Here is a 22,945-nt window from a genome sequence, read left to right as displayed (position 1 = left end):
ATTGCCCCGCTCCAGAGCAGGACCTTTCAACTGTCGTCACTGCTGTTTCATCTCCATGCCAACACCAAATACCCCTCCAGTGTCCTTCTCTTCGACAAGACAAAACGCAGATGAAAACAACTTGAGAGAAGAAGGCGCACCAGCAAGAACAAAAATGACAGAGTTGCATTTAAATCAGCTCTCAATGACCATCACCGGCAGATCAGTACAGCAAAGAGGGAGGCCCTGACCGTCCCAATCGATACCCTCGCTAACTGAACCAAGGAACTCTTCACCCTTCTCAGAGAGTTCACCTGCCCCACAGCCACTGAAAACACCATCCCCGCATCACGAAGCTCTGTGACGTACTCGCTGACCATTTCCACAACAAAATAGCAACAATATATAAGAACTTAGATTTTTTCCCTCATAGATAAAGTGCTAATGCAATTTTACTTCCGTACACCATACTAGAAGGGAGAGGGAAATTACCAGATACCATATAGTAACTTAGATCAGGTGCTTTTAGGAAGACGTTAAAGGATGTACTTATATGTATTGATGTGATAATGTATTGTCTACCTTATTTTTTTGAAAGAACCATGTACATGGGTTTTTGATAGTCGCATTTTCTGCAGCCCAGCTACTCGCAGACTACATCCATTTTTCTTCCTTTCCCTTCTTCCCTGTTGGTTGAGACTGACTTTGACCTTGTTGGGTTTTCTCAATCGATTGGGAGGTTGGGACCTTACATCTTGCCCTCGGCTCACTTCAGCAGAAAATCCAGGTGAGATTCTTGATACTCCACGACCGCTTGCTTCATAATCCCCAACACAACCGTCACTCCCTGAAGAAAAACTTTGCTATGTCAATCTGTCTAGAAGTTACCACAAACCTAGGCCCAAAAGAACAATTCAGACACTAGATGACAATCTTAATCAACTTATCAAAAGTTATGGGAACATATTGTTGGAAAATGGGTTATTGGTAAGGGCAGGTAAGTACCTACACTTAGCAATAGGCCACCAACATCCACTTAGGTCCAGTTAGGTCTCAGTAAATTAAACCCAGCTCAACCCTTGGTAGCTTGGCAACGAGCGACAATGCTTAACTTAGGAGACAGAGTGTAAAGCATTCAAATATCACAAAACAGTAATTAAATAAAACAAAGGAAACAGTTTAAAAATCCAAAATCAATTTATAAAAACAGAAAATATTTTTAGCTTTAAAATGACACAAAAACGAATAAAATGGGATAAGGGGAACCGGAGATATGAATTTTTAAAGAATTAATGCTTTCTAGCGCATAGAGGCAACTGGCGCTCAAAGGGTTTAAAAAGGTCACACTGGAAAGGAACACAGTCCAGAGTTCAGGCCACCCACATGGTAACACTGTCACACTTACTTTCAGAAGTCTTTGATTCAGGAAAGTGGTCCACAGCACCAGCCAAGGGTTCGGAGGCTCTGGTGTGCCTCTTGAGGTCTGGGACTACAACTCCCACAATGCACCTCTTCAACTTATGGAGTTGCTCCAAACATCTCCAAACTTCTGGATCTTCTTCCAGAGGTCCTTTTTGTGTCATTGAAGTGTCCACAACTTGATCAAAGGTTCCAGAAGCTCTAAGTCGCTCCTTGGGAGTTGGGAGTACAATTCCCAGAATGCACCTGGTCAGAATCCTCAAACTGTCACTTGACACTGGTCAGCTGGGCTCTGCTTGCAGGACTTGATGCAGGGGACTCTGGGCAGCTCCTTTGTACCTTTAGCAAACAGGGAGTCCCTTCTTGAAGCAGTAAAAGACAGGTAAAGTCCTTTTAGTGGTGAAGCCCAAGTGTGCAGCTGGGGCAGTCCTCCAGAGTGCAGTGTCCAGGTGCTGGTCAGGGGTCCAGCAGGACAGTCCTTCTTCTCCTGTAGTTCTTCCTTGTTGGAATCTGATGGAGATCTGAGGTGTGGGTGCACGTCTGCCAGTTTTATCCCTGCTCCTGGGTGACAGGGGGGTCCTGGTTCTCCAATCAGGTGCAGGGTGCTTCCCCCTGTGATGACCGCTTCCTGGAAAGTGTGGCAAAAATCAATCCCAGGGGGCAACATTCCTCAAAACTCATGGCTGAAAGTGATTTTTGGAGGTTACATCTGGCTGAGCCCACCCACTGATGTGGCTAAAAATCCTAAACACACCCCTCTTCTGCCCTCAAGGGGGCACCTAATTGTCTGGGTTTGCAGAATGTGAGGGTGTTGCTGGGTTGCTCCAAATGTCATTATCTGCCTTTGAAGACCAGTTTGGCAGCCCTCCCCCTTCCTGCTTCACCATCTGCTGAGGGGAGATCTCACCATCTCACCCCCCCCCCCCCCCCCCCCCCCCAGGCACATCACTTTGTGTGGAGCCAGGCCACTTCACACCTCATTAAGGCAGGCTGCCAGAGGCTGGCCAATCAGAGCATAGCAGCAAAAACACTGCAGGGCCGATGTTGGCAACTTTTCAGGTAAAGTTTAAAACTCTTTACCTGAACAACCTGGAAGTTGTGGGATTTATTATAACAATTAATTTGATACCAAACTTCTGATATCTGTTACTTAAGGGGACTTTTAAAATTAAAATAAAGTCTCCCTATTCTAGCCTATGGAGGCCATTCGCTACAATGAGGGAAAAAACAATTTGGCTGTTTTACCTCACCAGAGCTTATAAAACTATTTTTATAAGGTCCCTGCTTATAGTTACATGGCACCCAGCCCTACGGGCACATAGGGCACACCTTAGGGGTGACTTATATGTAAAAATAAGGTAGTTTAAGACTTTGGAATTACTTTTAATTCCAAAGTCAAATTTGCATGTAACTTTAATTTAAAAGCAGCTAACAAGGCAAATGCATGGGTAGCCTAATTATCGAATATTCTCCACTGAAATGTAAGAGTAAATGACCTGGGCCTTCCCTCCCATGGTTGTCAAAGAGTCTGTTTACCATTAGAAATCATCTGAGGAACAACATATCAAACATCTTCAAAGCTAAATCTAGCCACATTAAATCAATGCTTGATGTCGCTACAAATCACCCAAACCTACTTTTTGATATCATCAATCGAACTTCCACTCCTCCATCAGTGCAGTCTCCACATCACCATCAAACTATGAAGAGTTTGTAATCTACTTTGCAGAGAAAGTTAAGTCTGTTGAGCAATCACTTCTTTCAATATTTTCTATCCCAGATGATAGCATGCTGACCAGCACAGCACCGAGGAACTGGTCACACTTCAACACAGTCTCTGAGTCAGTTACTTGAAACTATAACTAAGGTCAACCCTTCCATTCACATTTTTGACACTTTTCCTAGCACACTGAACAAGTAAATGTCTGAGATGCTGCTACCACACTGGACCTTCCTTCTGAACTCCTCATTAAAACAAGGTATTTTCTACAATAGTCTCAATATCAGCCAGATATTCCCCATACTGAAGAACCAAGCTCCTACATCAATGACCTGAACAACTTTAGCCCCTTTTCAACACATTTGACAGTAGAATGTCACTCATACGCCAGTGGGAACCATAGACATGTCACACATAAGCAATCAGAAAACGTTGCAGCCACGCCCAACAGCCTTTTGCACAACCTCTTGTCTGTTCACATTCAAAAAAGAAATCAGAATTCTAGTCGAGAGACACTTTGGTTAAAGTAGGGTTGCTTGCATCTCCTATGTTGACATGCCCTTTCTTTCCTGTCACAAAATGTTTAAATGCCTGCCAAGTTTCCCAGGTCCATGAGTGATGTGTTGCTCCGGTTCAGGGTATTTTTAATTTGAATTTCGGGACTTGTAGTCCCGTAATATAATGGAATGAACAAGACTACAAGTCCAAGACTTCAAGATTTAAAAAAAAAAAAACGACCTAGTTTATCACGCCACAATCCGTTCAACCCAGTACATTTTGCTATATAAATACCGTACAAGTAAAAATAAATTTAAAAAACGTGTGTGTGGAAATGGACTGCTTTGTAGTAACCAACTATCCAAATCAGTAGAAGGCATTTGATAAATATGATGATTTCAGTTGAACGTCTTTCTTGTGATTTCTTTGGTGGCTTCTGTAGTAAGGGACTTTGGTGCCGTTTCAAGATGGCCACTACCTTCCCTTTACAGTGTCCATCTTTTGTTATGCTGAGCTTGCTCTCCCTTGTCCTTTTTCTCTCTCCTTGGCGCGTCGCTTCCTTCCGTCCTTCCCACGTCCGATGCCGGCCCCAAGGTGAGAGTCCTGACGTCACGGGAAAGCCAAAGATGGCGGCGGTGGCGGTCAGCCTGGCGGCGCGGAGCTCGGTGCAGAGGGGCTTCCTCAGGGTCCCCGGGGGCGGGGCGGCCTGGTCCACGCAACCTAAGGTGAGGTCTCCCTGAGCAAGAGGTGATGGGCAGTCAACGGGCCGGGGAGATTGCAGATTCGTGCACAACTTCCTTTGAATGAAGGTCACGGGGAGAGAGGCAGAGGCCTGGGGTCAGGGGAGGACTTAGAGCCACGATGGAGCGCACCTTGCTTGTGTGCACAGTGAAAGATGTCTGGAGGTGGCTGGTCTGGTGACTCCAGCAGAGTGGCTGGTCTGTAGTGATGTACAGGTGGAGCTTCTGGGTCCGACAGACATTTCTCGTTGACCCATGTTGGGCGTGCAGTCCGATTCCTGACCGCCCAGGACTTCGAGATCTGAACACGGAGATAAAAAGCGAATGAACAGCGTACTCGGTGGGCTAAAATATGATCCATGCAGGTGCTATCACCGGCTGTAGGTTAGTGATGATGTGGGGTTAGGCAGTGGGTGTCTGTTACTCAGCTTCGGTATTCTGCTGCTATAGGCTTCTCAAGTCTCATTCACAGGGAAGAAGTATCACACATTTGGATTTCTGTTTCAGCTCAGTTTCACATCGAGCTGAATGTTAGACCTTGTAACGAAGACTAGATAGAACCTGACCTCCAAATATTGCTCTCCTCGTAATGCAGTTTTCAGAGCCATGCCCTGTGAAGAAACCGTATGCAGACCCTTCCTTTGATGTAAGGCGTATCTGTGGGCATAGCCTAGTTCTTCGCAACTACTGGGAATATACACGTTGTTCGCATGCACCCTGGACACTGCTATACATTATACATTCAGTGAAATTATACGTCATGACTTTATTTTAGTGACTTTTTGCTTGTGTTTGTATTTTTTTTTATATGTGTTGTCAATTGTGTTTACTATTTGTCACTGCCTTCAGTGGTTGTATTGCCTCACTTTTTGTGAAGTTTTGAATTATGCTCAGCAGTATTTCTGATTACCTCGATTATAGGTATCTGGGATTGCCAGTGAATATTCTGACTGTGGGTGGCAACAGTTTGGAACTTTAATACAGAATTCATCAATACACTAGAACTAGACTGCAAGGTAGTGGAATTCCTATAGCCCGACGCCCAGGACATATTGTCTGGGGTCAAGGACAACAAGTTCCTATTTATTTTGTCCTTGAGACAAGAAGTCCCAACCGCCGCAACACAAACCCTTTGGCTGCCAGTTTGCCATGCCACATTATGGATCAGTGAAGGGCATGGTCTACAGCAGTGGTTCCCAATCTGTGGTCTGGGGGTCCGCGATTACTCAGAAAATTAAATATTAACTGTTTAGGTCCCCAGATTTCATTAATGACTCAGTTGGGGGGTGGGGGGTCCCTGGATTTTAATAATGATTCAGTGGGGGTCCCCAGGCTCCAGTAATAAAGTGGGGGTCCACAGAAGTCAAAAGGTTGGGAACCACTGGTCTACAGTAAAGGTAGCACCTGTGTCCATCTGTTAATTATGTTTGAACTTGTATTTATGGTTTAATAATGTAAAGCCTCTATTATTAGGGTGAGTGTACCCTAAGGAAATGTTGTGAGCTCGGACAGCACTACTGAGAGTAGTTTCAGTTTGCAAAGTTGAACAATATGAGGCAACGTACAATGCTCCCAGAATGCTTTCTGATTAGATGCAAATATTTGCAGAAGCTTGAAAGCCATATTGAGGATTATTTGATTTCAAAATCAAGATGTTTGTTAAAAAATGCAAAAAAAAAAAAAACATCTTGCCAAGGTGCTGTGAAATTGTAGGTACCATTTCTTTGAAGCATAATTTAGTAAAATGTTTTGATGAATGCTAGTATTGATAAAAAGTATGTTCAGAATGGAAAAATCAGTGCAACCAGTTCCAACAAGATTATGGGAAGCATGAAAATAAACAAGCATGGTCAGTCACAAGGTTTGACATTGGTCATCAGCCTTTCTGTTTTGTCAGTGTGTGTCTTGGTTGACAAAATTTGTGGGAGCTGCCATGCCCTCACTAGTATAATTTGTGGGAGCTGCCATGCCCTCACTAGTATAACAGACATTGACAAAAGCAAAAATATGTTTTGGTCTCAAAAAGCACCCAATGCCGCAGGAGTTCCTAGCATTAAACAAAACTACTTTGTGTACTGATAAGTTCCTTGTGTAACAGCACATTACTGTTACTCATAATGAAGCCAACCAATAGACCGAGATAGAGAGAAAGGACTGTAATAACAAGCATTTGCAATACACTGGGTCTCGCATTTGCTCGAGTTAGAGCTGTTAGCGTTATAAACTCCTAACCGGACATTTCTTGCCACATAACTTGAAGATCAAAAGTAAAACAGTTTCACATAAGCGAACCGATTCACAGCACCACCGCCACCATGAGCATCAGCGATAAGGAGACACACAGAAGGAAAAATAAGTTTGCTCGCAGTCAGACATATCAGCAAAAGTGCAATTAGCGATGTAACAGGGGGGTGATCGCCAAGGCAGTAACGCAACCTCCCCCAAGGAGGGACAAACGTAAACCATTTACCAATGTTATCAAAGGGTTTTTGAAGGATAAGCCCACGAACGAGTGATAGCGATGGGCGAGAGGTGGGCATTGTTAAAAGCCCATATACATACCAACAGGTCAGAAAAGCAGCGCATGCCCACTGCTATGCTCCACTTAAAAACAAATGCTCTTGGTTAAAACCAAAATTTAGGGGCCTAATTCCTAAAGGAAGTCACACAAGTGCGCCCATTATACATGTCTTTGCATTAGTGCAGAGTTACGATTCGTGAATTACCAAGGATTTACAGAAGTAGGCCAGGAAATGGTACTCCTAGAAAATATTTGTGAACTACCTTTTAGCTCAAGGAAATATCTATGTCTAGATTCGCGCATGCAAAAATCTGTTGAGCATTTACAAGTTCACTTTCCCTCCAAATAACCCCCCCCCCCCCAAATATCAGAAAAAAAATTCTAATCTTTCTTAGAATGGAAAACAATTACAGAAGAGCTGGTAAAAACCCCAAAAACATGCAAGTTAGTAGATTTGCACAGACTCAAAAGGGCATTCCACGCCTGGAACGATTGCTTACGGCTATCTACTGCCTCCGTATTTACATCTGTGGAAAGGTGGCAAAATAAGGTATTTGCTAGTATGCAAACCCTACTTTAGTATAAGCCCTAGCATAATCAGAGAGACTATCATCAGAGCCCTTATATAATGAGAATGTGAGTGGGCTGACAGGATACCTTGGATTTGGTAGGCTCATCCGCATTTCAATGACGGTAGTGGTTTTGGCGTGGAGTAATTCTTCAATCCTTTGTATAGGTCTGGTGTGCTTAGATAAAGTACACCATGCTCACATTTCCCTCTTTGTTGGTCTTCAAATAACATCCCTCTTCCTTAGCTAGCATGTTATAATCCAGTCTACACTGGAAAAACAATGTTGTGGTGGTGTTCTAACCCACTCGCCCCTTTCTTCCCTGGCATGCCCACCGGTCCCTAAATCAGCAGCAACTTTCAGCATAACAGACCACTGCTATTGTACGAAGATTCCATTTAGCACTTTATCTTTCAGCAAAAGGTTGGCCTCCAAGCTCAGTAAGTGCTGTTGCTGGTCTTTGTCTCTGAAAAGGTGACTGCATCGTTGATGCCTCTTATTGACTAGCATTGTGTTGCTGCTCGTTGTCAGGGCTTTAGGTTTGGTAAGTTGACCTGCACTGCCCTGAAAGGAGCAAAGCTGTCTTGAATGAGAGGAGCGAAATCAAAGCCCAGCCACTTAGAGATACTCTTATCAGGGATAGAAATTGAATGTTTTTCTCTCCAGAAGAAACCATTTGTTTCCATCTTTCAAATGTAAAACATTAAGGGGCATATTTATACTCCGTTTGCGCCGAATTTGCGTCGTTTTTTTCGACGCAAATTCGGCGCAAAACTAACGCCATATTTATACTTTGGCGTTCGCCGCGTCTAGCGCCGAAGTATGAGGAATGAGCGTCAATTTTTTGCGTGAACGCCTTCCTTGCGTTAATGAGATGCAAGGTAGGCGTTCCCGTCTAAAAAAATGACTGCGACGCAAATGCGTCATATTTATACTCCCGGGCAAAAATCACGCCCGGGAGTGGGCGGGGCAAAAAACCCCGCATTTGCGCCTCTTTTTAACGCCTGGGTCAGGGCAGGTGTTAAGGGACCTGTGGGCTCAAAATGAGCCCATAGGTGCCCTCCCCTGCCCCCAGAGGACCCCCCTGCCACCCTTGCCCACCCCAGGAGGACACCCAAGGATGGAGGGACCCACCCCAGGGACATTCAGGTAAGTTCAGGTAAGTATATATATATTTTTTTTAAATATTTTTTTTGTGGCATAGGGGGGCCTTATTTGTGCCCCCCTACATGCCACTATGCCCAATGACCATGCCCAGGGGACCTAAGTCCCCTGGGCATGGCCATTGGGCAAGGGGGCATGACTCCTGTCTTTGCTAAGACAGGAGTCATGTGAATGGCGTCTGGGCGTCGTAAAAAATGGCGCAAATCGGGTTGAGGCGATTTTTTTTGCCTCAACCTGACTTGCCCCATTTTAAGACGCCCTAACGCCATTTTCCCCTACGCCGGCGCTGCCTGGTGCACGTGATTTTTTTCCGCGCACACCAGGCAGCGCCGGTCTGCTAGCGCCGGCTAACGCCATTCAATAAATACGGCGCCCGCATGGCGCTTCAGAATGGCGTTAGCTGGCGCTAAACTTTTTGACGCTAAACTGCGTTAGCGCAGTTTAGCGTCAAAAAGTATAAATATGGGCCCAAATGTTACCACTTCAAAGCCTGTCTGTAGTTGCTCCTTTGCATCTAGGTTCAGCCTATACATAACTTTAAAAATGTTTAAGCTCAGGTTCAAACACGTTCTCACTAAAACTTCATCAGCGTCAGTAAGCAGAGAAGAGTGTGTCGCATTTGGTTGGTAGAAGATATTCAGAGAATAGATGAGTACCAGAGCATAAATGGCGGAGCTGGAAGAAACGAGTCTCTGGCTTTATTGAGTAATGTAAAGCAGGTGGAAGGTGTCTTTTGTGTTAATGTGACTTCTGTCTCTTGGGAGTTTTAGAAGATTTATACCTAACACCAAGTTAATCATTCACGATGTGTAATTGAATTCAGTAAAATGTCACTGTCTAGATCGAGAGGCCTGATTATCTTGACGATTTTTCCTTCAAGGTTATAATGTGAAATGCATATTTTTGTATTACATAAGTGAAACATAGGTTGATATTAAGTAGTGTTAAAAGTTGTTAATGCACCAATAAAAAAAGCATTTACTCAGCATAATGTTGAGCTCTTAGTTAATATATTTTAGTTCTGCAATATGCTGTTTGTTTGCCCAGTTCTCAAAATGTTACGGTGCTAAGTTGCAGCCCTTGCTTTTCTGCCAAAGCAGCTTTCAAAGGAAGATTGAGTGTGCAAGCAGAGTGTACTTGCTGTGATTTTTTTTTTTTTTTTGTTTGGTTGTTGCACCAATTGCGGTGTGTGTTTGTGGATAGAAATTGTTGGAATTCTTATTAAAGTTCTTTTACTTTTTGAGAAACCTGTCAGTTTTTCTCAATTTATTGTAAATATTTACAACGTATGTCCATGTTATATATTTCTTATTCAATTAACGTTTTTTTAACAAACTGATGCAGTATACAATGATAAACTATCTATATTTAAAAAAAGAACATGGTTTTCTTCCAATCAGTCTGTAAGGATATCCATTTTCTTTTTTTTTTTTAAATATATATATATATATATATATATATATATAAACATTGTTGTTAGCATCTAAAACCGATGTTTTTTCCGGTTTTCAGGCATATCCATTTTTTGACATGCCTAATGGAAAAAAAACTGGGACTTGCAGTAATTTACACAAGACTAAAGAGTAGTGTAGAGAATTTTCAAATTGCTCTCAATTCTATTAGTTTTGCACAATGGCAACTGCATAAAGGCTTTTTTGAAAACCAATATCCCACTATTTAATCCACCAAATGAAACACTTGACATTTTGGTAAAAGCATATTATGGTCATACCATTCTGTTAGAAATGCGCTCAGATGTGCAGCTTCCCTGAGGTAATAGAGCTAAAGACTTACTGCATGCAAAATTGGGCAGCAAATTTACTATATGCTAGAAAGATTGTTTAAGATTATAGGTGACATTCTACAACTGCATGGGGTAAAGTGTCAGTTTATATCTCAAGGTCTAGGATAAAATGCAAGGTTTAGAATGTGGAGAATACGTAGTATGTATCCAGTTAGCAATAAAGAAAGGGTTCAGGGAAGAGGACTGTTGGGAATAGCTCAAAAAGAGCCTTTGAAACACATTGAAGATAAGCAAGCGTTTAAAGCAGTCTGGAGATTGTCTACCCATAGAAAACGTAAACTACAGGTCCACTGGAAAGTAGGCGAAGAGTTATTGGAGGAAGCATAAAGAGAAGGTCTGAGAGTGAAGAGGGCATGGACTCACCATTCAATAATTTTCCAGAATATTATATTTTCTAGTTGCCTTGAAGATGAGTTACAGTTCTATTAAAGACGCTTAGTGGAAGATGATGCATTTTTATTTCCCATCAGGAGCAATACAACAATAAACTACAAGACCAACAAAATGATGCAAAACTCTAGTCACACGGTTTAAAATAACCAAATATGTCTATAACAAATGTGTTCCTCAAAACCAGCTTTCTTTGTACTGCAGCCAGTGGGCAGGCTACCTGCTTCTTGCAAAACCATCTGCACCCTATAGCTCCGCATTGCTTCCAGTTCCAAAAATACTGTAAAACACAATTATCATTCCAGACCTCATCAAGCAGACAGCCATTATCAATTACACTGAAAATACACATCATTGCTAAACACAAGTCAACCAATATAATGTTTCAACAGTCTTGTAAAAAAAAAAACTTATCAGCATTCAGGGAGGGCAAATAATTTAACGTGCCATGAATGGGATGGGATAATCTTTTCGTCCCTAATTGAAGCACTACAGCTGAATGGAAGGACCTGTAATTCCCAGACCTGCTCTCCAAATAAAATTTAGGAACAGTTAATGGGGGGTTTAAAATCAAGACTGACAGATAGGCGTCCCTCTGGGGCCAACCATCCATTTCTTTTCTCTTGGGCTGCCTCTCAGTTGGTGGACCCCTTTAATCTTAAAGTGCCTGTAGACCCAGCCACCCATTAAACTCCCTTAAATTGATGAATTAGGGAAGGCATCTGGCCTTGTCTTTTACTAAGAACACATTACTTAGATAACCGCTTGAATGAATAAATTACATTCCTGATTGCCTCTTTGACCTCCAGTTCCACCATGTCCTGATCTGCCAAAGTCACAAGGTCCTTTTGAGAATTGGATAGGCTTTGCTTCTGCACTAGGAAACCGCAGAGCTCTATTTTTATTCCCTGCATTGTTTGAAGGAGACCGGTATCTGAGATATTTTGAGCCACACCACTGTTAAAGCAGCCTCTTCCAGATCTTGCTTTAGAGGGGAATAAGTGGTTGGACATTTTGACTTAGCAGTCTTGGAAATGGAACTGCCTGGGGCTGAGTGAGCACCCTCGAAACATTCTTAGTGCCTCCCCTGCCCCTTCAAAACTCCTGTTGAGTGGTGCCACTTCCTGGCTCTGGAGGATCCCTGGTCGGAGTCTACTGATGAATCTGAAATGAGGCTTCCAGTGTCAGTGGAGGACCTGACCAGCACCTTGGGTTGGTGACAAAGAAGGAGCACTGCCACATAGCTGTTGCTCATCAGGCTGCAGGGGATGCTCCCCTTTCCTGGCTGGTAGTTCCTTGCACAGTTCGTTGAATGCACCTTCCCCATTTGATTCTTCTGGGCCTGCCCGGCTTCACAGGGCCCCACTGGCACCCTCTATGTGCATTGGACCAGAGGTGTCCATCAGGCCCTGCGTGGCTGGGTCAGGGATACTCTCCAGTCTTCTCATGGTGACCTCCACCACTAACTCTAACTCCTACTGGCCTTTAACAAAATGACCCACCCTGAAGGCAATGTTGGGGGTACATCCTGCAAGACTCCTGCTCCTCCTCCTCCCCATCATCTAGCAGGTAATATTCATGGCCATTGGGCACGGCTGGTGCAGAGAGTATCTGTTAGGGGTAAAGTTGTGAAGCCAACTGCTTAATGATGTTGGTCCAGCTACTATCTACTCAGTACTGGGGGGAGGGGAAACCCAACTTGCAGAACAAATGTGAAGATGTGGAAAGAGCACTATGCAGCTTAAGAGAATCGCTGGCGCTCTTATGTGGGCACACATATAAACAATGGACTTGTGCACCCATTGAGATGAGTAGAGCTGAAATACTGAGCTCCGTGCCACTTCTGCAGGGTGGGTGCAGATGCCTTTGAAGCATTGGTAGACCATGCACATTCCTCTTTTTACCCCGCCTGACACCACTGAGACTAATCTGAGACTAATCACTGATGCAGGAATTATCAAAGAGGTGCACACAAGCACAACCTGCAGCTGCACTCTGGAAGGGTCAGTGTGCAAGAGTTAGCTGATATAGAGAGGGCTTGTGGTTGATCACTAACAGTTTATACAAATGACCACAATAAAAAAAAAGTAGAAAGCAGCACATAAAGAGGAAGTTGGTAATGAGGGACGTAGTCGTATGTACTGCTACAAGCATTATTGCTAATTTTTTTATTGTGTCCTGTCTTTTCTTGCGTCTTTATTTATTTTTTCCCTTTGGAATTTTATTGTTTGTATGGCTGCTGCAAGAAAGTAAATAAAGAATCTTGCACAATTTGCGCCTCTGAACCTGTCATAGAGTTGAGGTTTAAGAATATCATTATGAGAAAGTATCACAACATGTCTATGTGCAACTAAAACAGTTGTAGATTAGCTGCCTGGCGTGGTAGCTGATCCTGACTTGAGTAACTTACTTACCCAGACACACAAGCGCACCATACTAATTATTCTCTTGGATGTTAGAACAAGAAGTTCACTTTAGACAAAAAAACAGATGTCTGGGATGAACTTGCTCCATTTTATATGATAACGTAGATCCTGTTGTTTCCGTTCAGCTATGCTAACTCCTTCTATGAAGGACTTGAAAAATGTCTGGCACATAGAGGCAGAACAAAACGTGTTGGTAAAAAAAAAATTCCACACTTAAACCGTTGTGCTAGTGCATGAGTTGGCCCGAATTCAAACAGAATAAAACACTCATCACTGAATACCAAAAATCTGTATTTAATTCCACTGGTAGGAGGGTGACTCCCATCAGTCTGCCAGTAGGTCCATGGTGTGTGAGTATACACGTGTGTGAGTATACACGTGTGTGTGTATAAATGTGTGTGTATGTATATATATATATATATATATATATATATATATATATATATATATATATTCCAGTGCATTTGTTCATAATTACAGCATATGTACAAGATAGAGTATCATACATTATGCACCCCCCCGCCCTTTACTGACACCTAACGACACAGTGGTTGCGCGGTATTTACCATACTTCCCGCCATTGCGGTCGTTAGCACAGAAGTAGCAAAAAAAAATGTTGCACTATTGTGGTGCTTTGCTACACTAGTGTTAAATTTTTATGCCAGTGCAGCAAAGCACAGGGAGGCCTATTGAATATAATGGGTGTGTCATTTTAACACCTGCTCTGAGCAGGCGTTAAAAATGACAGAAAAAAATGTCGCAGTAAAATATTGTAAACTTTACTGCTCCACGTTTTTTGGGCCTCTCTGCCCTGGAACGCACCCCTGCGTACATTATTATGCCTGGCGCAGGCATAATGTGACGCACGGAGTCGCAAAGTGGCACAACTTTGTTAATATGGCACAGCAAAAAAGCAACATTGGTGCTGCCTTAGCGTAAAAAAATGTCCCTAAGGTGGCGCAACAGGCTTGTAAATATGCCCTATGTTCACTCTTTCCAGTTATCTTTTGGGAATTTTGATCTGGGGGCAGTAGTACAAACCAGTAACCTTCTTGTCTTTTACATTACTTTTCAGGCTACCATGTCGTTTTCCAGTCTGTCCAGAGGCCGAAAGGTGGCCCTCTCCACCCTGGGCGTGCTTGCTGCTGGAGGGGCTGGCTTAGCCTTGGCTCTACACAGATCTGTAAAAGCCAGTGACTTAGAGCTGCATCCCCCAAAGTATCCCTGGAGCCACAACGGTGCTTTCTCTGCCTTGGATCACAGCAGGTATAGGAATACTATAAGGCATCACATGGTAACTACAGTTTGGGGTGGCAGGAGGCAGTGGGAGCCCAGACTAAAAGGTTATAGTAGTTGGGCTAGAATAAGTGGGGTTGCCACTGGAAATAACACTGTGGACTATCTGGTACTCCATCAGGGTACCATAGTCCCCTAGATTTCCACCTTTAGAAGAGCTGCTGCTAACAGAACTCAGCGATTTTGAAAGCATGCTGCAGAGATTTTTATACCTTTTAGTGCCAGCTCCACCTTCTTTCCTATTGAGTTAACCAAAATAAGAAACATAGAGTTTAATATTCATCAAATGGAACACATCAGCTTCAACATTTGCAAAATCTCCTCTTGAATGCTTGCATTATTTAACCCATATACTCTCAGGTTATGATCATGAGGTTACTGCTGCCTTTGAGGGCAGCCTAAGCCCCCAACCCCTGCAATATTTCCATATAGATGCATCCTGGCATTACGTTATGCTTCGAGCCCATAGGCTGAACAGCTGTTATTGCTAAAGCAATATCCCCTTTCAGGGGATAGGCTTTTCACCTGCACTTGGCCTTTAAGTTTGTGGAGGGAACCCCAAGACTGCCACCTCCGTTTTGTGAGCTCAGCTTCTCTGCGCCCCAATACAGCCCGGTGAGCAAGAGCTCTAGAAGGCTGGTAAGACCACAGATTTTCTGTGTATTCTTGTTACTTGTGTTTAAGAAAAAAGAAAAAAAACGTTTTTGTTCCCCTACCTGTGTCAGTTTACATTTGGCCCCCTGTTTTTCTGCAAACTTGGTGCCTTTAAACTACTATTTTTTTTAAAATTAATTTTTTTACCTGCAACTGCTTGAATTTTCCCTCCTAGTTTTTTTTCTTCTGTTACAAAGACTTAAGCTACCCCTCTTATTTATTTGTTTGAAAAAAGGCACCATACACCTCCGTGACTAACCAGAGTGTGTTTAGGATACTGCTTAATCTGCTCTGTTGTTTAAACTGTTTGGAAAGTATATGCACCACTTGTTTTTTTGACTTGAACAAGTCATATATTTGAGTGTGCGACAAGCAGTATTTCAATGTTTGCCAATTTTTCCCTACCTGAAAAGTAGAATCTGCTAGCTTGGAAGTATGGATTGTGTCTGTCTGTCTATGCAAGAAGATTCTGAATAGAGGTGCCAAAACCCTTCCTCCGGGGCCTGGGCTTAAGGTAACTTGCCCCTTATATAAGTTTCTGTTGGTTGTTGCATTTGTTGTTGTGATTGGTTGTTGGAGCTAGTGTTTCCGTTGGCTTAAGGCCTTAGGGTTTGTGTTCTGATTGGCTCTAGGGCTAGGGTTTCCTCCTGAAGTAAGAGTCTATGGTTTGCATTCTGATTGGTGATAGGGCTAGGTTTCCAATTGGACTGAGAGTTTAGAGTTACTGTTCTGATTGACTATCTGGGCTGGGGTTCTGATTGGTAATAGAGCTAAGGTTCCAGTTGGACTGCCCTTTCATACTCATAACATACCTCCTTTTATAATGACAAAACCTATACTCAGCCTTCCATCACACCATCCACAAACACCCTCCTCCTCTTTTTACCAATTACATACAGCTATAGATTCCTTAAACTCTAATCCATCACACATATATTACCTCTTCCAGTGATCAAAGTTAACACAATCATAACTCTTGTCCATCCCCTCTTAATCACAACATACACTCTTCTCCAAAACACAACACCACCCCCTACACTTTTCAAACACCACTCACCAGCAGTAACTCAAATACAAACCCTTCGCAAAAACAGTGCATCCATGTCTCCCCTCCCTACTCCACAAAAACAAAACACTCACGCAGGCACATCAAAATCACAAACCCTTTCAACATACTTTCCATCACACCCACTACCACCCTCCTGGCTACACAAATAATGCAAATCCAAAACTAACTTTACTACATCATTCACATTCTTCACGAACATCTACCACAAACACCCCACATCACGCACCTCTCATCCATTGCACAATTTAAAGCCTTACAATATGATCTACATGCTCCACCCCTAACCCATACTCCTTCTACCCTAAACAGCTGTAAAAAAAAGATACAACGTTCCGGCCTTCACAGTTAAGCATCACCTCGTCTATTACACTGCAAGGTCACTCTACAAAACAACACAACTCCCCATCTCGCTCACAAACACATGCAGACCCAACAAAATGTCTGCTGGACGAGGAACACATCATTGAATAACTATACTGTTGAGACCCTCATACAGTTAATTTCAACACCAATGACATCTGCTACAAATTCAAAAAATACTGCTAACTTCTCTAACAAAACAAAATCACCATCACACAAAATCACACCACAAAAACAGTATATTGAACAAAATATATACACCAGAGAACACCAAGATATAGTCCAAACCATAAATGACAAAAGTCCATAAAGATTCTTCTTCTTCTTCCAGTGAAATCTTTAATTCTGATGAAAAAATTAGAATAACAAAACAGCCAACACACACGTGTTTCGTCCAAAGGACTTTTTCATGGATGTAAAATTTAAATTTAAAAGCCAAATGTAATAATGTGGATACCATACATAGCATTGACATAAAAAAAATACAAAGAACAAATATGTGATATGGTAAAAATACGAAAGAGAAAAACGAAATAAGGAAAGGTGGTGGAAAATAGAATAAGTAAAAGGGCAAGTCAACAGGATCCAGCTATGTAAATCGGAAGACCCCTCATGTGGAAAAGATCGTCTCTAACACATACATACGAGCCCATGTGTGTCAAATAAAAGATTGAACCTACAAGTAAAGAATTGGTCAGAATTAGACACCACAGTTAAGTGCACATATGACCATTTAACTAGTAGAGTGCAGCGCTACCAATAAATCACCCATTAATACATGCGTGACGAGAGCGGCAAAGAATGCTGAAACTAGCGAAAAGAAGTCAACATACCGATTTTACACTGTATGAGGATGAAGTCAAATGCATAAAGGTAGATAAATCAAAATCCAGCAAAGAGAAAGTGGCGTTCAGAAGTAGAAATGAACCAGAATATCACTGTAGCGTGGTTTCACAAGAAGAGTCTCAGGACATCAAAATATGAAAAACATAATCAAATGTAGAAGGCCATGATAAGCCCGCAAGGAGCTAAGAAAGAAAAAGTTTTTTTTGTTGTTGTTTTTTTTAACTTAAGAAAAAAAGTGGCCAAAATTAACATAATAAATGTGCAAAAGAACAAGGCAAGGTAACTATACTAAAGGAAAGATCAACATGAATGCGGAATCAGCATTCCATTTTTTGTTTTCTTGATTTATTTATTAAATGGAGGACGAATGAGGCTCACAAAAATAGGAAATACTAAATAAGGGGGGGAGGAGCTCATAACCCAGTAATAACAAAGTTATGGGGGAAAAAAAGGTAAGTAAATGAAGAATAAACATGCGTGTGGTCTGTAGCATTATTCGTAAAAATGTCAGTTGGAAAGAACACTAAAAGCGTCCCATGCTAATCCTCTAAAAACCTGCACAATGGTAATGTGAACAGGAGGTAATCAGGGGATGTGTGACAGCTATGTCGATAATAGTGAAAATACAACCGGGCTAAGCGATAGCCACAGTGTGTAAAATAATTCTAAATTCGCCGATGTTTCTAAGCGAAAAGCTCGAACGAGCAGGAGCCAGATAGCGTAATCCGGTTGAAAAATGTGTAACAGCAAAATGTAGTTTGGACCCAGTAGAGGCCAAGCAGTATGCAAAGTACTATAAAATTGAAATCCAATTAGAGGTGGAAGAGCATTTGGACTGTCAGCTTACCGTTGAGATGCAAGTGCGTGCGAGTACTTCGATAGTTGATCCGCGTATGAAACGTGAGCGGTCAAATCGAACCCTCTTAAAAGTGGAATGTGATGGAAATCGACAAAGGACAAAAGAGGGAAACACAAAGCCCCATAAGTCTGAAAAGTCGAGCGCCATATTGGAAAGGAGAATAGCAAAAGGGGTCAGGATATAATATGAAGAAAAGACAAGTTGCTTAGAAGAAATTGAAACTAATAACTGTAGACCTGAGCAAAAGAAAAAGGAAAAAAGGGGAGAAAAACAGTGGAGAAAAGTCAAAGAAAAAAAGGAGAAAATAGTCAATACAGAATATACTTATTGAGAATCAAGATCGGTAAATCAGTGAACCAAACAAAACAAATAATTTTTGTTACAATTGTTACCGGTATCTTCCATCCCAGTGCATTGGGAATATAGTGGGATGACAATGGTGTGTGACAAAAACATATCAATACAGAATGCATGCTCTCAAGATGGGTCGTATTGACACATTTGATCGTGTGACACAATCTCTAATAAAACATAGATAATTATACATACACCATGTTCATAAGAATACATGAAGGTCCTTGTCTGTATTTAGGCCCTTCTCCACGGCTCTAAGTTTCTGGATCCAACTACTCTCTAGGCGTCTAAGAGATGCGGTCTTATTGTCACCTCTGGGAGGGTGGTTATTGTATCTATGACATGTATAGAGATGCCTAAGACTTCCCTTTGCCCATGCATGTTATTGTAATGTATGGCAAAGGGATAGTTAACATTGTTGGAACGGATAGCTCGAACATGTTCTTGGATCCTTTCTTTTAGTGGCTTGATTGTGTTTTCCACATAAACAAGTCCACATATGCATATAACACAGTAAACAACAAAGGTAGTGTTACAATTGAAATGTTTAATCCTATGAACACAATTGGTGTTATATTGAAAGGATACTAGCTTATCTTTGACGTAACAGCAGATATTACAATGGCCGCATTTAAAGGATCCCTGTGGTGGTTTGGGTATTCAAGTATTGTCAATCACAGGAGGTAAGAAACTGTGACAAAGATGATCTCGTAGTGTGCGACCTCTTCTAAACGTGATACTAGGTTTTTCAGTCAAACCCCCTTGTAGGGTACTGTCAACTAAAAGCAAAGGCCAATGTTTTCGTATGATTTTGGAGATTTGGGTGCTTAGACCACTGTGTGTTATAATCAAGGACAGTTTCTTCTAACTTTTAGTTTTCCTATGGTTGAGCAGTAAATCAGCTTGTTTTTGTTTTCTTGATCCTGTTATTAGCCTGTGCAAGGGTATTGGGATTGTAACCTCTTTGTCTGAAGCGTTGGTTCATATTTTGAAGTTCTTGCACGAAAATATCATCCTCACTGCAATTACGTCTGATCCTTGTACTTTCTCCAAATGGGATTGATTTGATTTGTGAGAAAGGATGTGAACTGGTAGCATGTAGAATAGCATTGCAGGCAGTGGGTTTTCTAAAGAGTTTAGTACACAGTTTGTTTGATGTATAGTGACAAGTCAAGAAAATTAGCTGTTGTAGAACTTGACTCAAACGTAAACTTGATATTGTATGTGTTGAGGTTCAGGTATTGAAAAAAAGAGTTCAAAGAGAGTGTCACCTGACCCAAAAATGGTGGATGTCATCAATATACCTCCCCCAATATAAGATGTATTGTGTAAACTCTGATGGGCAGTTTTTCCACAGGTGTATTTTCTCAAAGTATCGCATATATAGGTTGGCGAAAGATGGAGAAAATTTCACCCCCATAGCTACTCCCTAGGTTTGACGATACCAACTGCTATTGTGTAGAAAAATGTTGTTGTCCAAAACCATACACATGAAATCCATTAACATATTAGAATGTGAGAGAAAGGTAGTATCTCGTTTGTCTAGATAACGTTGGATAGCCATCAGTCCTTCCAATCTAGGGATGCTAGTGTAAAGGGAGGCTACATCCAAGGTGACAAGTAAGTGACTCTCTGTCCATTCAAAATCAATAAGCTTGCAGAGAAGATCCTTGGTGTCCTTGATATAGGACAGAAGATTTTGTACAAAGGGTTGGGGGGAAATATCAATATATTCTGAAAGTTCTTCTGTTGGTGAACCTATTCCAGAAATTATGGTTGTACCTGGAGGGAAATCACCTGTCTTATGGATCTTGGGTAGAATGTATATGCATGGTGATGTCGGTGTGGAGTTGTAGATATACCGATACTCAATCTTGTTCGAGCCAAAACTGTTATGTTTTGTGTACACAATTATTTACCTCTTGAATGGGATTATGATTAAGTTTCTGGTAAGCAATGTTGTCCTGGAGTTGTCGATCTAACTCAGAGGTGTAATACACCTTATTCATAACAACAATGTTTCCACCCTTATCCGCTTCTTTGATAATTATATTTTGTAATTTTGTCAGAGTATAGTGCTCGCCTTTCAGCTTTAGTAATGTTATGTGTGATGGTGTTACAACCTATGTGGCATTGATCCTCTAAATGACAAAGATCCGCAGTTACCTTTCTATAAAAAACATCAATCACATTGTCTGATGGTATAACAGGTGTAAATTTAGAGGCAGTTTTAAGGCCACTAGGTAACCTCATGTCAGACCATTTCAAGATCTTTTACAATCTCAGTTAGTGTTGGAAGACAGCCTTCTAGGTGACATAGAACATGATGCAGTGCAGAGTGTTAGCAGCCTCAATAGGGGTATCCTTCCCTTGAAAGTACTTGAAAAGTTTACATTTTCGTATGAATTTATAAAGACTCACATGTAGTTGTGTACAGTCAGGTAAAAAGGTCTGGACGAAACCTAGACCTTTCCTTAATATATTTAGTTGTTCTGTGCTAAGGGTGAAATCTGATAGATTGACAATTGAAATTTCATCATTAGTGTCTGCCAAAAGGTAAGATTTATTAGTCGCTACTGTTGATTGCGTGATGTTGATCTTGTGGTAACCCTATCTGACCTCTTTTTTTTGTGTCTGGTCTTACGATTTTTTCCCCCCGTCTGGTGTTTCCTTTCCTTTGTTTGTTTGTACTTGACCCTTTCGTTATCTTTCCAGCTCTAATAAAAAAGGTGACTTATAAGACGAAGCAGATGAGGATGGTTGCATAAGGTCCCCAGCCTCTTTACTCGTGATACTAGAGACACTAGAAAGATCTGTGTCACTAGTTGATGCAGTTGAAAAAACCTGCATCAAAAACAATACAACTTCTAAACTGCCTACTCCTAAATGCTCTATCATTCGCTAAAAACAAGTACCACATCTGCGACCTACTCACTGACACACAACCTGGCTCACTCTTAATAACTGTTTCATGGTTGGGAGATGACATGGCCCCATTGTTGCATGAAGCTGTTCTTCCAGGCTATCAAACCATCACACAAGACCTCATAGGCCAAAAGGATACAGACTGTCTCTTCTATTCAAACCAGCTGTAAATCTCAGCAAAACAGATAGCATCTCCATACAAGGTTGTGAGGCCCTCCTCACCAGATGCAACCCTACACCAACTTCCTCCTCCTTTACAGACCACCACCTAGCAATTCAAAATTCCCCAGACACATTTCTAGACACAGTTTCAAAGCTTCTAACACTTTACTCCAACCTACGTGTTCTGGGGGACCTAGACAGTTGGTTTGACAAACCCAGTATGCCCCATCCAAAAGTTATCACTGGCCTAGTCACATTGAACCTATATCAGATTGTACACAGTCCCACACACATCACTGGACACTTCTAGGTGTCATTTTTGCAAACCCAGAACTAGTTACTTTTCAAACCATTACACAATTCACATGGTCAGACCACCACCTGGTTACTTTCAGGCCTAAAACACCACACAACAACACACCCTAGACCGCCTTACATACATCTACCTATCGACCATGCAAGAAACACAACTAACAGCCAACGCAGGCAAGTCTTGAAACCAATTCTGTTCAACAAATTTACAAGTGGCCACAGGAAGCTTTTGATATCCTAATACCCTTAAGAAAAAGTAAACCGGACAAAAGAAAAAAACACCTTGGAGAGATACAGAATTAAAAAAGATTAAACAGATCAGAAGGCTGCAATGACCTACCTCAAATCAAACATCATTCACGACAAACTTCAGCTACTCAGACTTAACAGAATATACAAATCAACAATCAAAAACCTAAAAAAAAAATACTACTCAGAATTCAAAATGCTGTATCTGCAAATAAAGAATTTTATAAAATTCTCAACACTTTTCGAAAATCTAAATGCATGAGAGGAACTCATCCCATTATTCAAAATTTTGCAGACAAACTGGCAAATCATTGTACAACCAAGGGAGACACATTGGACTCCTATTTAAAACAAAGGAAAACCACCAATCCATTTCCAAAGATTCCCTCCAAGACTAAGCAAACGCAGCTTCTGCACTCCTTCAAACAAATATAGAGTTAATTTATGGCTCTGGTTAAAGCAAGCAGGCCATCTGGCTGCCCATCTGACCCTGGTCTACCACACATCTTCAGGAATCTGCATTTTTTTTTTTTTTTTTTTTACCTCTGCCGCCACACTAATAAGAAGAATCCTCAATAATATTTAACTACAGAAATCTATCCTGGAGATCTTTAAAAAGGCATACCTAC

At 41.6% G+C, this 22,945-nt stretch overlaps 1 protein-coding gene across 1 annotated transcript in view; it reads left to right on the top strand.

Annotated features, from left to right (window-relative positions):
• Positions 1-4,186: 4,186 nt before the first annotated feature.
• The window catches only part of CYC1 (cytochrome c1), a 51,295-nt gene continuing 32,536 nt past the window's right edge, over positions 4,187-22,945 (top strand). The window contains exons 1-2 of the mRNA XM_069220903.1: positions 4,187-4,341; positions 14,306-14,496. Coding sequence (XP_069077004.1) covers positions 4,243-4,341; positions 14,306-14,496 — 290 coding nt within the window. The 5' untranslated portion in view covers positions 4,187-4,242. The remainder of the gene's footprint in view (positions 4,342-14,305; positions 14,497-22,945) is intronic.

The sequence above is a fragment of the Pleurodeles waltl genome, chromosome 2_2 (genome assembly GCF_031143425.1).
Source record: "Pleurodeles waltl isolate 20211129_DDA chromosome 2_2, aPleWal1.hap1.20221129, whole genome shotgun sequence".
Lineage (NCBI taxonomy): Eukaryota > Metazoa > Chordata > Amphibia > Caudata > Salamandridae > Pleurodeles > Pleurodeles waltl.
This window is presented reverse-complemented; position numbering and strand designations above follow the sequence as displayed.